The sequence below is a fragment of the Anopheles gambiae genome, chromosome 3 (genome assembly GCF_943734735.2).
Source record: "Anopheles gambiae chromosome 3, idAnoGambNW_F1_1, whole genome shotgun sequence".
Taxonomy (NCBI): Eukaryota; Metazoa; Arthropoda; class Insecta; order Diptera; family Culicidae; genus Anopheles; species Anopheles gambiae.
The window spans coordinates 66,539,330-66,554,083 of NC_064602.1; the positions used below are offsets into that span (position 1 = coordinate 66,539,330).

General features: G+C 45.1%; 4 protein-coding genes across 5 annotated transcripts; 3 read left to right on the forward strand and 1 right to left on the reverse strand.

Annotated features, from left to right (window-relative positions):
• Positions 1-4,261: 4,261 nt before the first annotated feature.
• On the forward strand, positions 4,262-9,736 carry LOC1272481 (ankyrin repeat domain-containing protein 13D). Of its 2 annotated transcripts, none has more exons than XM_061656026.1 (5): positions 4,262-4,729; positions 5,123-5,255; positions 5,326-6,423; positions 6,502-6,847; positions 8,438-9,736. In XM_061656026.1, exons 1-5 carry the CDS (start codon positions 4,631-4,633, stop codon positions 8,727-8,729), a joined length of 1,968 nt encoding a protein of 655 aa, XP_061512010.1. In that variant the 5' UTR covers positions 4,262-4,630; the 3' UTR covers positions 8,730-9,736. The 2 variants fall into 2 exon arrangements, with proteins under 2 accessions (XP_061512010.1, XP_061512011.1); XM_061656027.1 differs by having other exon boundaries at positions 4,277-4,729; positions 7,278-9,736.
• Positions 9,737-9,973: 237 nt separating this feature from the next.
• LOC3291137 (uncharacterized) lies at positions 9,974-12,605 on the reverse strand. The gene is made up of 3 exons (XM_061656028.1): positions 12,165-12,605; positions 11,964-12,036; positions 9,974-11,859 (listed from the first exon to the last, which is right to left on the reverse strand). Exons 1-3 carry the CDS (start codon positions 12,204-12,206, stop codon positions 10,691-10,693), a joined length of 1,284 nt encoding a protein of 427 aa, XP_061512012.1. The 5' UTR covers positions 12,207-12,605; the 3' UTR covers positions 9,974-10,690.
• Positions 12,606-13,458: 853 nt separating this feature from the next.
• On the forward strand, positions 13,459-14,700 carry LOC1272482 (uncharacterized). Its single transcript, XM_061659254.1, has 2 exons — positions 13,459-13,601; positions 13,704-14,700. The coding sequence occupies exons 1-2, from the start codon at positions 13,564-13,566 to the stop codon at positions 13,855-13,857; spliced, it is 192 nt and encodes a 63-aa protein (XP_061515238.1). The 5' UTR covers positions 13,459-13,563; the 3' UTR covers positions 13,858-14,700.
• LOC133390929 (mitochondrial import inner membrane translocase subunit Tim10) lies at positions 13,988-14,700 on the forward strand. Its single transcript, XM_061659253.1, has 2 exons — positions 13,988-14,138; positions 14,222-14,700. The coding sequence occupies exons 1-2, from the start codon at positions 13,988-13,990 to the stop codon at positions 14,347-14,349; spliced, it is 279 nt and encodes a 92-aa protein (XP_061515237.1). The 3' UTR covers positions 14,350-14,700.
• Positions 14,701-14,754: the final 54 nt, after the last annotated feature.

Genomic DNA, 14,754 nt, shown 5'->3' on the forward strand with positions numbered 1-14,754 from the left:
GATTTCGAACAAAGAATTGTCGTATCTTATCTTGTGTATATCAAACCCAAACATTGGACAAAGATACCTAGAGGCCCTGCACCTTTACGATCCACCTGTAGGCTAGTACGCATCAACCACTCTCTTTGTGCCGAGCTCAGCGAAAATAGAGATACACACATGGAGAGCCAACATCTCTCTCGTTTGAGCGTTTGAGAGAATATGGCTCATGTTGGCAACGGTTTGTCAATAAATGTTCCCTGCCACACTAATGCATTCATAAAGATGTTCATTTACAAAAAAAGAAATAAAACAGCCAATCAGTGACATTCTGTTTTCCACAGATTTTATTTTACGGTTTTTTCTGTTGGTTTGCTGATTTAACCTAAGGTCATCAAGTAAATTACAATAGAACATTTGAAGCTTGGATTTTTTTCAGAATTGCTTAAAGATTGTGTAATAAGATACTTTAAATAAAATATCGACAAAGGTTTCAAAATACATTAAAAACCTAATTGCGCATCTACTGTAAATGTAAAATAGACTTAACCTCCTCGTTTCTCTCGTACAACGAGGCTAAACTCCTTCGCATAAACAAATGCCCACGAACTGCCCACTAGACAGCCGGTTTATCGATTTCAACTTGCGAATTAATTCACCAACCAAGAAATGCGAAATGTGTTCGAAGAAACTTCTTGTAGGATCATCGATGCGTGGACACGCACCAACAACAGACAGAAGAAAAAAAGGGTTAACAGTTTTACAACAATCTGCTCACGTCCCCGCGTCGGCGATAGTTCCGCTACCGATGGCCTGATAGAGAAAGCTGTGCGATCGAGAAAGGTTCTGCAAGAAAGAGTGTGCCAATTGTTTCGAACACGTGTTCCGATGCCTCCATCGATTGCTGTTGGCTAGCGTGTTAACATTACGCGTTGCTGGTCGATTATCCTAAAAAGCTCTATAAAGATGGGCAGGTGAAAGGGGTAGAAAACAATTTAACTTTCAATTAAACCCCACCGCATCGTCTGTGATTTAGACGTTTAGAAAATAAAACTGAAGCTGAGACGAAAGAAATAATAAAAAAAAAACAACCGCATGAACAGTAAATGGAAAACGAAAGCAAATGAAACACACTGAACCCGTTTGTAGATTGATCAGCGCAACAATCGCGTCTCGCTTTTATCAGCTCCGCGAAGTGGTAGAGATAGTGTGCCCGAAAACTCGGCACCTAAATTGAATGATTGAAATTTGAATCTCAACGGTTCGCTGTCGGTATGTTTGTTTTAAGCTCTATTCCGGCCAATACGCATACACTCAACACACGACGCTAAACCGTGCTAAAGCCGGACAGCGGTTGACGATTTGTGCGGGTCGATTATAGGAAAACGAATGTGTGTTCGTTCTAGGATAATGCGGAAGGGAGTGGACAACCATTCCACGCATGGCATATTAATTAGAGTAAATAATATCCAAAGCTACAGTTGTATGGTGTGTGTTCGGGTGGAGGCCATAGCAAAATGAATGAATTTTTTTTTGTTGCTTATTTGGCGTAGCTTGGTACCACAAATGGGTTTAGCCATGAGTGTCTTATAAATTACCTGTAGTAGGACAGTCATTCTTACGGATAATTTACTTACTTACTTACTTACTTACTTACTTACTTACTTACTTACTTACTTACTTACTTACTTACTTACTTACTTACTTACTTACTTACTTACTTACTTACTTACTTACTTACTTACTTACTTACTTACTTACTTACTTACTTACTTACTTACTTACTTACTTACTTACTTACTTACTTACTTACTTACTTACTTACTTACTTACTTACTTACTTACTTACTTACTTACTTACTTACTTACTTACTTACTTACTTACTTACTTACTTACTTACTTACTTACTTACTTACTTACTTACTTACTTACTTACTTACTTACTTACTTACTTACTTACTTACTTACTTACTTACTTACTTACTTACTTACTTACTTACTTACTTACTTACTTACTTACTTACTTACTTACTTACTTACTTACTTACTTACTTACTTACTTACTTACTTACTTACTTACTTACTTACTTACTTACTTACTTACTTACTTACTTACTTACTTACTTACTTACTTACTTACTTACTTACTTACTTACTTACTTACTTACTTACTTACTTACTTACTTACTTACTTACTTACTTACTTACTTACTTACTTACTTACTTACTTACTTACTTACTTACTTACTTACTTACTTACTTACTTACTTACTTACTTACTTACTTACTTACTTACTTACTTACTTACTTACTTACTTACTTACTTACTTACTTACTTACTTACTTACTTACTTACTTACTTACTTACTTACTTACTTACTTACTTACTTACTTACTTACTTACTTACTTACTTACTTACTTACTTACTTACTTACTTACTTACTTACTTACTTACTTACTTACTTACTTACTTACTTACTTACATACTTACTTACTTACTTACTTACTTACTTACTTACTTACTTACTTACTTACTTACTTACTTACTTACTTACTTACTTACTTACTTACTTACTTACTTACTTACTTACTTACTTACTTACTTACTTACTTACTTACTTACTTACTTACTTACTTACTTACTTACTTACTTACTTACTTACTTACTTACTTACTTACTTACTTACTGATTAAACTTCGATAGCATGCAAGCTCTTCAATAGTTCACGGTCTCGCGCCTTTGACTACCAGTCCGTTATCCCTACCTTAATGACGGACGCCTCTACGCAATCTTGCCACCTCAGTTTGGGCCTACCACGCCTCCTCTGTCCTTGTGGACGGCCTAAACAGACTTTACGCATTGGGTCGTCCGTTCCCATGCGTACCGGTACTATATAGGTACGACAGGTTCTTTGAGGTAAACTGATTTTTCAGGCTGTGGAAAGCCAACATCCTTGCGCGCAGCTCAGTTATCATGGTCTTGTCGTTTCTGACCTTTGACCCAAGATAGGTGAATTGTGGGACGACTTCAAAAGTGCGTTCATCTATCTGTACGTCACGCCTACGTAGAGTCTGATTATTTATTGTTAGGGCCGCTGACGTTGCCACCATCAGTTTGGTCTTTGCCTCGTTTAACTGCAATCCGAGGTTCTCTGCCGCTTACTTGATCGCTTGGTAGGCTTCTGCTACATAGGAGAGTAGCAGACCAATGATATCTATATTATCAGCATATGCCAGGATCTGGGTTGACTTATAGAAGATCAAATTAAATTAGAGCAGTAAAATGAACGTAGGTGGAGGGAAAATATGTGTCAGATAACAGTCGCATTGATAGAATTTTTTCGATCGAAAAATCGTGCTGAGATCGATTGAAACGAATCATTAACGTTTTGGTTTATCAATTGATTTTTAGTCTGCTAACGGTTTTTATTCAAATGGAAACTCCTTTATCTTTTTAACTACTCATAGAATAATTCTGGAAAAAATATGATAGACGTGAAATATACAGTTTTCAAAATTCTTAGAGCCATTTTGCTGTGAAAATTTAGTTGAGTACTTAAAAAAATGAAGTACAGTCAGAATTCATTAGTTGAACGCTTTTTAGTTGGCATGCTTTTTAGTTGAACGCTCGATAGCTGGCTGATAGTTAGATTAAAAAGCATGCGTTTGTATGGGAAAACAGGTTTTTGAAAATTTCAAAAAATTCTCGGCATGCTGGGAAAATTTTCAGAATATTTTTGTATGGCAAATCGTGCCAACTAAAAAGCACATATTCAACAAGGGAATAGAAGTTCAACCAGTGAGTTCAGACTGTAATGTTTTTTTTTTTTTTCAAGCATAAACCATTCAACTTTCAAAACGATGGTGAGCTGAACCAATATATGCACATCTATAAAAACTAAATTATTTTATTAAATTTCCATAGCAATATTGCATCGATATTGGAATACGCATTCAAAAGTTATAAGTCTCCAAAGTCGCTGGCTACCCGGGTAGCCCGGTTGCCTGGGATGTGATGTATTTTTGGTTGCCAGTGACAAGGTTGAACACTTCTTTGTTATTTGTGTTTATACTAATACGTTATTCTAATAAATCACCCATTAGATATCCCAATATTTTCCTATGTATATCTCTTTCTTTTTATTTTAGTTCTTGACTTGACTGAAACCAGAAACGGCGCCTTCGACTGACATGCAGCTCACACGCTTCCTTGAAGCTGCCGTACAGCTGCCCAACAGCGACCTGCGCATGACAGCAAACGCAAAGCAACCAGCTGTCATCATTGACGGCTCGAATTCGGTACTTGGGTATTCGCTGCACAGAGAAGAGAAAAAAAAACTTTCCTCGGACGCAAAAATCTATCCTGTTTTCCATAATTATTCTTTCCTCACTTCCCGGTCACTAGCAACGGCACTGCAGCGGAGCAACAGTGCAATCGTCTGTCCCAATCTTCCACCAACCGAAAATCAATCGGCAAGGCAAAGCTTCCAGTTACCGTGATACAACATCGACAATCTCCGTCGCCAGTGCTTCCAGTGGTTTTGTTATTGTGGCCACTGTGGCGTACGCTGCACCGTGTTTGATGCATTTGGCTGCCGAGATTTGCTAGAGTCGAGTGCTGAGTGATAGTGCGACGGTCCGGTCCGAAAATGATAACCATCGATAAGATCAAGGAAAACTTTCCCATCCATTGGCACGTGTGGAATAATGATTATCAGGAGCTGCAGCAAGCCATCGGCGAGAAAACGGTAAGAACGGAAACAACGGAAAGCAAGTGCTCCTCTTCCGGGACGAATGTGGGTTGGATAGCGCCCCCCTCTCCCACAGGATGCCCTCAGTAGAAGGAATACGTTGGCACGAAAAAAAGTGATTAATCTAATTAGTGTCCTCGCGGTCGCGGTCTAATTCGATTAGACCGGTAACAACAATGGGCAGCCGTTTTGTGTGCGAAAACAAATAATCACGCCATGGTGAGGAGGGGGGGTTGACGAGGCAACAAAATTAATGAATCATTCAACTGATTTCCCCCGAGACACACATTGATCGGTGTGGAAATGTTTCTTTTTTCGCATTTTTTCCCTCTCCCCTCTGACGATGATATTTTCTCATTTTTCACCCTCACCCCCTCACCGCCGTTTTAGCATGACCTGGAAAAGCTGGATCCACGGGGTCGAACACCGCTAATGCTGGCGGTAAAACTGTGTCACCTGGAATGCGTCAAAGCGCTGCTGGCCGCTAAATGTAACGCCAACGTCGAATGTGACGGATGGTCAGGTATGTTGCGCGCGCCCCGACCAAACTCTGCTTTATGCTCACTCACACGCCTTTGCTTTGCTCCTCCCAGTCGTACAGGAAGCCGTCTGCTCCGGTGATCCGAACATTCTGACCGCCATCCTGGAGGTGCGTGATCTGCAACGGCACATCAAGCGCGTCTCGCACGTGCCCCAGCTGCTGCAGCACCTGCAGGACACGCCCGACTTTTACATCGAGATGAAGTGGGAGTTCACCAGCTGGGTGCCACTAATGTCGCGCGTCTGCCCGAGCGACACGTACAAGGTGTTCAAGCGGGGCTCGAACGTGCGCATCGACACGACGCTGCTCGGCTTCGACAACAACACCTGGCAGCGGGGCAACCGGAGCTACATCTACAAGGGCCAATCGAAGACGGCGAGCATGATCGAGATCGATCACGACACGGGCGAGGTGTCGGTCGAGCACATGCGCAACATCGAGGACGAAAACATCGACGGCATCCGGCCGAGCCGGGAGGCGGTGAACCTGCGCCTGCAGGCCCCGGTTATCTGCAACCACATCGACATGGACAAGATCAGCTTCGAGCGGAACAAGTCCGGCTTCTGGGGATGGCGCAGCGAGAAGGTCGAATCGATCAACGGGTACGAGTGCAAGGTGTACGGGGCGAGCAACGTGAAGTTTATCACGCGCACCCGCAACGAACACTTGGGCAGTGAGCAGGCGAGGGTGAAAAACTCCCGCACCCCGCTGCAGCACTTCCTCGGCATGACGGAGGAAGACTACGACCATGCGGCGGTGGCCGGTTCGAGTACAAGTGCGCTTAGGGGAGGAGAGCAGCCACCGCCGCCCAGTGCCCCGTCGTCGCCGTGTAACAATGGTTCGGAGGATCGCACGCCGGATGGAGCGGAGGGCGAGTGCAGTGGCACCGCGCAGGAGGCGGCACCGTCGGCCGAAGAGTACTTCTCCGACGTGGACCTGAACGGGCGAGACGTCGGTAAACCAAAGCGAATCACTGCCAAAGAGCAAATGTTTAAGGCCAACATCTGGCTGAGCGAAGAGTTCCCGATCAAGCTGCAGGAGCAGGTGCTGCCGATACTGGACCTCATGTCCACGATGGCCAGCCCGCACGTGTCGAAGCTGAAGGACTTTATCACGATGCAGCTGCCGTCCGGATTTCCCGTTAAAATTGGTACGATTTCCGTATGATACATAATAATGCCGGGTCCGTTCAATCATACTAATCGGATGTCTTCACTTTTGTTTTTAGAAATTCCACTCTTCCACGTGCTGAATGCGGTCGTCACGTTTGGGAACGTTTTTGCGATCGAAAACCCGGTCCCGCACGTCAGCCATATCCGCGAGAGCGACGAGCGGGTGACGTGCGTGATCGACGACGCGTGCTTCGAAGCGCCGAGCGGGTACGGTGTCCGGCGGGGCATCGCCGACTTCCGGCAGCAGCTCACGTTCGAGGACGAGGACGAGCTGATGCAGTTCGCCATCCAGCAGAGCCTGGTTGATTCGGGCAGCGAGAACGACAAGGTGGACATCTGGGAGGCACTCAAAGCGCCGAGACCACTGACGCCGCTGTACTACGAGGACGAGCAGCTGCAAAGGTATGGAAAGGGTGTTGCCGGGTGTGGTGGGAACTGTGGCATTTTGGGGAGAAGATTGTTTAAAATGTTTGGTCCTGTACACCCGTTCGATTACTTTCACTGTATAGATTTAGGAGGTCTGTTCAACCTACCAGTTTGATTCTATTCCTTTTTCTAATCGTTTTGTGTTTTTCGATCCTCACTCAAAACCTCCTTCCTTTTTTTAACTCAAAACTAAATTCCCGGATTTTTAATACTCTCTCTCTCCGTTTCTATTCTTTTCTCTTTTTCTATTTTTTTACCAATCTAAAAACGCACACATGTTTCGTTTTCACTAAAATCCCTGTTGTGTCCATTTTTTTCTAAATGCTTTTGTACAAAATCATGCTTTCGCGAACCTTCATGTAATTGTCGACTGTCATGTCCGTTTTCCCGCATCACATCCCCGTAGTTCCTCTGGTCGAGCGACCTCGCCCGAGACGAAAAAATCGGGAAACTCACTGGGTGGCATGCTGCCCACTTCCATCGCTAGAAGTCCGCTAAAGAAATTGTTTTCCAAAAGTTAATCAGCTTTCGCTATATGCGCTTTTTCAATGTGTGTTTTTGTGTGCGTGTGCGTCACTGCTTAAAAGTACTTTTTTATCAAAGCAATCTTTTGTGTAAGCTTTTGTGTAGTGACCAACCAATGGAGGGCACACAAAACACACATTTCCCTGTGTCTGATTTATCAAACCATCCCACCAGAAAATAGTTTAACAATTTAGTGTCAAATTTGATTTCGAATGCCACAGTTCTAAATTACTGTTCGCCGGCCATACACGTTGCAAATAGAAACGGCATGTTCCTATGGTCAACTGACAAGAATCTCCGTGCACAGACTCCTCCTCCACCACCTTCATGTGTACTGCTGGCTGTGTGCGTTTGCATACATGTAGTTGTGCGTAGGCCGCCACATCGCCATAGTAACGATTTCGCATATTTTGTCCACGTTGCCTAACGTTTATTTTTACGTGTAAGTACCATGTGTTGTACTGCTCCCTTCGTCGCCATCGACTATTCTCTGTTGCGCCCGTGTAGGAGAGAGGATGAGTCAGGCCGCTGCTGCTGCAAACAGAGTACGAACAGAAGTTTCTAATATAATGAAAACATTACTATGTGTCTTGTTAGTCAAGCACAATTATGTAGCGCATCTAATCAAGCATTTAAGTAAACTTATTTATTCTACCCGGTAACACATTTCATTTGTTGTAAGGCTGTGTTGTTTACGATAACGCTTTTGTGTTTACTTATGCATATTTTATGTTTTAAGGCGTTACACTCAAATTACATTTCGTTGATGAATATGTTTCGCTTCGTGTACTGAATTCGCCTCGCAGTGTAGGAAATGTGTATTTGCTCTAACCCCCTCCCTTCACAAACACTGTCCGCCGTAGATGCTGGTACACTCTCCACCTTCCCTTCCCATTGACTACTCTGCATCTCCCCAAATATGTGAGTCGACTTCGCTGCTGTAAAAAACCCAAAATCCCCCCAAAAAAAAAATCCGTATTGCTAGTAAAACAACAAAAAACCCACACCATGGTTCGCTTCTCTATGTTGTGTAATTCACAGAGCTTTGCAAGAATCACTGATAACCGGATTTCAAAGCAGTAGCGCAGCGACCGCCACCACCACCGCCGCCGCCGCCGCCTCTACGCTCCCTCCCGCCCTAGCCCTCGACCATCCTGGCGGTCCAGCGGATGCCTCGCCGGACGAACCCGACTCCGTGCCCGACTATCTCGACCCGAACCTGGAGCTGGCAATCAAACTGAGCCAGGAAGAGGAAACGCGCCGCGAAGAGGAACGTCGGCGGGAGGAAGAAATGTTGGCGGAAGTGTTGCGGCTCAGCTTGCAGGACAAATAGGGACACTACGGCCGCGGCGGAGCGATTGCGATGACGTTGGTGAAGGTGTGGAAAAAAATAGATGCTTCCGTACGAAGATAATCGAATGCGATCGATCAACTGTGAACGAAACGACGGATGACATTGAAATGGCGTCCTATGCAGACACGGACCCCTGCGTGCATCTTCCAACGTGCAGAAACCTCATCCCCATCCCTTACGAGGTGCTAAGCGAAGACGGGCGTATTAGCGTGGAATTTAGACCCGGTGCGTATTATTTAATTCGAGTTAACCACAACGTTTACGCTGCCATAGCAGAACGAACACAAATGCGCCAAAGGGTGCACCATCCTATCAAAGCCAAGCGCTCACGCACGAAAGGGAAAGTACAACGGAGTGTGTGGAGTGTGGGTCGCGTGCGTCAGTTGTCCCGAACCGATCCCACTTTAAATCAATTGGTACGCTGCTCCCTTCCTACCTAGTGCGTAACGCGGTCCTTTATGATAACCACTCTTAACGTCCCGTAGCTTCTTATTTATTAGTACCGTGACATCAAGTGATGCGCTAGAGCAATAATGCAAACGCAAATCTTTACGCCCATTCCCATTATTCGGGTTCGAAAAGAAAAACCCTCTTCCGCTCCCGCGCAAACAAAACAAAAACTTACCCCACACAACAATCGTCTAGAGAGGAGGAGAGAAAAGAATGAAAAAGAGAGGAAAAAACAGTGGAAAAGGAGGTATGTTTCCTACATAGTATATGTATATGTACGTACGTATGAACTACGCGCTCATACAGGTACAACAAACCAATTGATGCGTGCGCCAAAGCTGATTCTTGCGGATGATTTTTTTTTCGTTTTGTTTCTGTTTTTCGATAGCTATTAATTAATGTACACTATACCTACTACCTGAAAGGCGTAAGTAAGTAAGAGCCAGGATAAAGCAAAAACCCTAAAGTGAAATACAAAACTATTTTATACTAATCGCTTCATAATCACAGTCAATAAATTTTATCTATTTATACTATTTTGTTTAGTATGTTTAGGTAATTTTTTGTTCTCACTCCCGGAGCTACTACTTTGACTAAAGCACGTGACGTTATTATACAAAAATAACACCCCCCCTCCCCTGATTTACTATTTTCGTTAATACTTCTGGTACAAATCTCCTTCCCCGAAGAAGAAAAAAAAAACCGTCTAAATCGCGTTAACGCCTACCCTGTTTCTTTCTTTGACTATCAAATTGGTGTTCCGGAAACACGTGTTTCTTGGTTGTTGTTTTTTTTTTGTTACCGTTTTCTTTAATTTACGCTTTAATACAATCTTATTTCACAGTTACTGCGCTAACATGTTATGCTTTTCTTCTAAAGGCAAACAAAATTGAGTGCAGAAAGCCCAATTTAAAAAAAAAGACGAAAAAACCGAACCAAACCTCATACACACGCAACACGCGGCGTGTACGCGTTCTTCCGTTCGTTTGTACGACCATCCGGATCATCCGGTGTGACGCGAGGCTTCTGGCCCCGTTTCAACAGTTTCCGGTTTAGTGTGTGTGTGTGTGTGTGTGTGTGTGTGTGTGTGTGTGTGTGTGTGTGTGTTTTGTTTTACGTTTTGTTATTACTTCTCTCCGTTTTGCTTGACAGGCTTTACATGAAACCTATTGAATGTTTGGTAAAACTTATCCCTCCCTCTCTCATCCTTTCCGAGGTGCTTGCCTTCTGGGAAAGTGGGCAGGCATGACGCATAACACCATTGCTTGATTTTTGAACACACACATGCACACACACACACAATTGGTACTATTTACACTCATCACATCATAGCAATAGTTGCGTTGGGCTGTTTGGGTTTATGCGACAATTAGCTTTAGGGACAAACGCTAGCGAGGAAGGCCGGTACGCAAAACCACTAATAAATGCTGCAACTGTAACGCATCTCTCGCTTCCATTCTCCACCGCGTATGCCGGCTTCCGACGGTAAATTAAATGTCGTCATAATCCTCGTCCATCCCCGGAATGGTGGACGAGAGGGCGGAGAAGAGTGGTGGTGCCGTCAGTGCCGATGCCACCGGACTTTGGACGGCTGCTGAGTTGGCGGCCAGGGTTGCGGTGCTGGTCGTGGGTGATGCATACTGTTTGCTGCCTCCTGCCCCTCCTGCTCCTGTTTCCGTCAGTTTTTTCGGTGTCCGACTACCACCACCACCTCCATCTGCACTGGACAGTGCGGTAGTGCCGCCGGTTGCTAGGCTGCTGAGATCGATTTTGATCGTAGGCTGCAGGGAGGAGGAGGAGGATGACGACGGCACCGGGACGGGCCCGGTCGATCGGCTCCCGTGCGGGGAGGCGGACGTGGCCGGTAGTCTTAGGTTCGAGTAGTCCAGTTTTATCACCGGTTCGAGGGACGGTGCCGACGGGGCGGCTGCGGCGAGTCGTTCAAAATTGTACGTAATCTGTGGCGTTATGGCACCGGATGATGGTTGGTGGGTCGAGACGGGTTTGGAGACCGGGCTGGACACGGTGGTGGCGCTACCGGCCGGTAGATTTGGTAATATATCGATCTTGAAGGGCAGCGGAGTGGTTGGTGCACCACCGGCCGGTGCCGAGTTGAGCCGGTTCAGTTTCGGCGGCGGTGGACTCTCCGTCCCCTCGAGCGGTATCTCTTTGTAGAAGTTCAAGCTGCCACCCTGACTGAGGCCCCGTTTGCCGTGTGACGGCTGACTGTTGTGGTGGTGGTGTTGTGGCAGCAGCGAGATGGATGCTGTAGCCGGTGTGTACGACTCGGAGCGCTGGAGCGACGCCGGATGTACCATCTCGTACGGCAGGTGGTGGTGATGACCCGCGATGAGGGATGCCGAAGCCGATGCGGTTGCCGCCGCCGCACCACCATTCGAGTAGGACGCGGAGGATGATGAGGTAGAGGTCGAGGCCGGCGAGGTGCCTTCATTCCCGTAGCCCGCTTCCGACCCGGACAGCTCCTCGTTGATGCCCATGTCGGGGATGTTTTTGACGAGGTCGCGCAAAAAATCGAACCGACTCTCCGATATGATGCACTGCTTCATGTGAGATGGGGAGAGCGTCTTGGCATTCCGGGCGTTGGTGATTTTGAGCGTTTTCGTTAGCAGCGATTCGACGAACAGCTCCAATGTCCTAGGTACTCTGGCGGAGAAAGCAAGGTGCGAGTTAAGGAAAACTGAGAGCAAAAATTGGTCAACACAACGGTAAAGAAAATAAGAAAGCATTTGTTGAAAAGGATATAGATTATGACGGGCACTGCCTGGGCCACCTTTCCAACCTCCTCGTCCGTTTGCATTATCTTTTTGATGCGACCCTACAAAGAAGAGAGGGAGTGTGAAAACAACACATATTAGCATAACATACACACAGAGCCACACACACAAACGGGAGCAATCAAAGCAAACACCGGCGATGGATGCCCCCATATACTGCGCCACTTACCGCCGGAAAGCGTGCATTGTACTTTTTCTTTTTCGAAGGCATCGCTCGATGACAAAGTTAATAGTCACTCCACGGCACTTCCTACGCCGCAAACTGCAAGCCAGCGAACCCACACACCAGGCTCGAAAAGGCTTATCTCCGGTGCGTCTTGTGGGGCTTTTGGGTTTATCAATTTTCCGCCGATTCCTTGCTACCTTCGCAAGAACGCAGACCAGAAGTTTGCGGTCTTTCCTCCCCTGCCGTACGGACGATGATGTAACTGCCCGGTTCAATCCGTGCCGATCGAAGCGTCTGGTGTTCTGCTGTTCTGCGTGGAAAGGTAAAACCAAAACAAAACACTTCGATTTCGATGTGAGCGCTTTAAAATTTTTGGCGTTCTTCGAGGCACAAACACAATCTTTGCAAGAAGCAAAATGTTGTCCAAAAATATCAGTTTGACAGGCGGCGTAGATGTCACCTGCGATGACAGTTTTCAATGCAGGACACAGGGTGGCGATAAAAAAGAGAAGTTCAGCAAGGAGTAGAAAAGCTCTAATTTTGTAAAACCTTTTTTTTTAATTTGCTTTTATACAAACTGTCAAAACCATCCGGTATATTGAATAATTTGGGATTTCCAGAATGCATGCTACTTTTGCATGCTTGCTACATGCTAACATATTTATGCTGGATAATTTTCTGTTTTTGTCCAAGCAGCCCCGGCAAAGCCGGGTCAGTCGTTTACCGTCTGTTAAACGAATTCTTTTATGGTTTCTTCAGGCCGAGAGCTTGAGCCGTTTAGATCCCGTTTAGTGGTCGTTTAGTAGATTTTTGGTCCTTGGGTATTTAGGTCCTGAAACTGAACTCAAACCTATCACAGTACTGGAACGGAAGCTGACACTGAGAAACTGATATGCTTTTTTTCTTTCTAGTCCTTATAATTATATGCTTAGTACTACGAGAAAGCAACACAAACACCGTCTCTACCCTCATGCATCTTCGTTCCACCCTGTGAACAATCAAATTAGCGAAAGCGAGACAACATGTCTGTTTTGTTGATTGGGAACTCAGAGTTGGAATGTAGAGAAAGTTCAAAAACAAATTCTATGCACAAAATGTGCAAAATTACGTTGTAGAATGTTAACAGCAGGTCTTTTTCTTAATATTATTATTTTTTTTCTATAAACTACGTAATTAAATTCATTCAAACTGTCACTTAAAATGTCCGTCGTTTTGTGTTTACAAATTCCCACACAACTGTCACTGCGCAATCTAGAAGCAAAACCGTGTGCTCCACCGCCGTACAGTGTTTCGTAAGAACCTTCCCTCGCGTACCGGGTTCAAATTCAGCGCAGAAAGTGAAACAATTCCAACACGTTTGTTGATGTAGCGAACATTTCCTTTTTTTCCATTGCATACGATTATGCGCCTCGGACATTTGGGAAAAATCGGAATCGGCTGGTAAGAGAAAGAACCATTCCCGAGGTACACCATTTCACCCAGATTTCATTCACTAACATCATGTCCTTCCCATCGTGTGCGTTCCCCGTTTTCTTTTTCCAGGGGCATCATCAGTGTGCTAGGCATTGGAGCGTTCGTCGCATCGAAAAATTCGGTCGACAAGAATCGCTACGAGAATATGAAAATTCGCGAACGAATGCGCCAATCGAACGTGGGTCAATACGAAGTCAAGGAAGCGCGACGGTTCGACGCATAAGAGAAACAACCGAAACTCCCAGGAGCCTACCCCGCTTGAAAGAGGCAGCAAACGCAATATCAATCGACAATTTTGGATAACTTGTGGTTAGTTGTGAAAGCAAGAAGCAAACACCTCAACCGGCCACACCATGAGCATGCCCCAGCTGGACGCGGCCCAGCAGGCCAAACTGCAGCTGATGCAGGAGATGGAAATCGAAATGATGTCGGATCTGTACAGCCGCATGACACAGGCTTGCCACAAAAAGTGTATCCCACCAAAGTATGCCGACTCGGAGCTGGGTAAGTAACTTGAGGGGGTCGCGAACAACGGACACAAGAAGACTATTCGCCGCTAACGCATCGATTATTTCACAACTCCACAGGAAAGGGAGAATCGGTGTGCATTGACCGGTGTGTGGCAAAGTACCTGGAGGTGCACGAACGCATCGGCAAGAAGCTGACGGCAATGTCAGCGCAGGACGAGGATCTGAAAAAGAAGATGGGTGTGTAGAAAGGGTGAGCTCGAAGGCAAAGGCACTGTTAGAGTTAAATCCGTACCCGCATGTTAGCCACCACGTGTGTTGATTCGTTTTTTTTTACTTTTTATTCATTCATTACTTACTCAATGGTAAGCAATATTGGTAGCAGCAGTTCAGGGAGGGTTGGGAACCGCGTATGTTAGTTTTCAGTTGATCATTTGATGCGCATTTCGTCGTCAGCTCATTTTGACTTGTATTCATCTATTCGGGTTGCTCGTCCGATGCCACACAGTTGCAGCGTAGATTACATTACATATGCTCGAAATCGATAGACTCGCGAGAATAGATGAATAAAGCAATGGATTGACAGAGAGAAAAAGAAACGGACTCGTGTGTTGGACTCTCCTTCAGCAGTTCAAAACAATAAGAAGAATGGC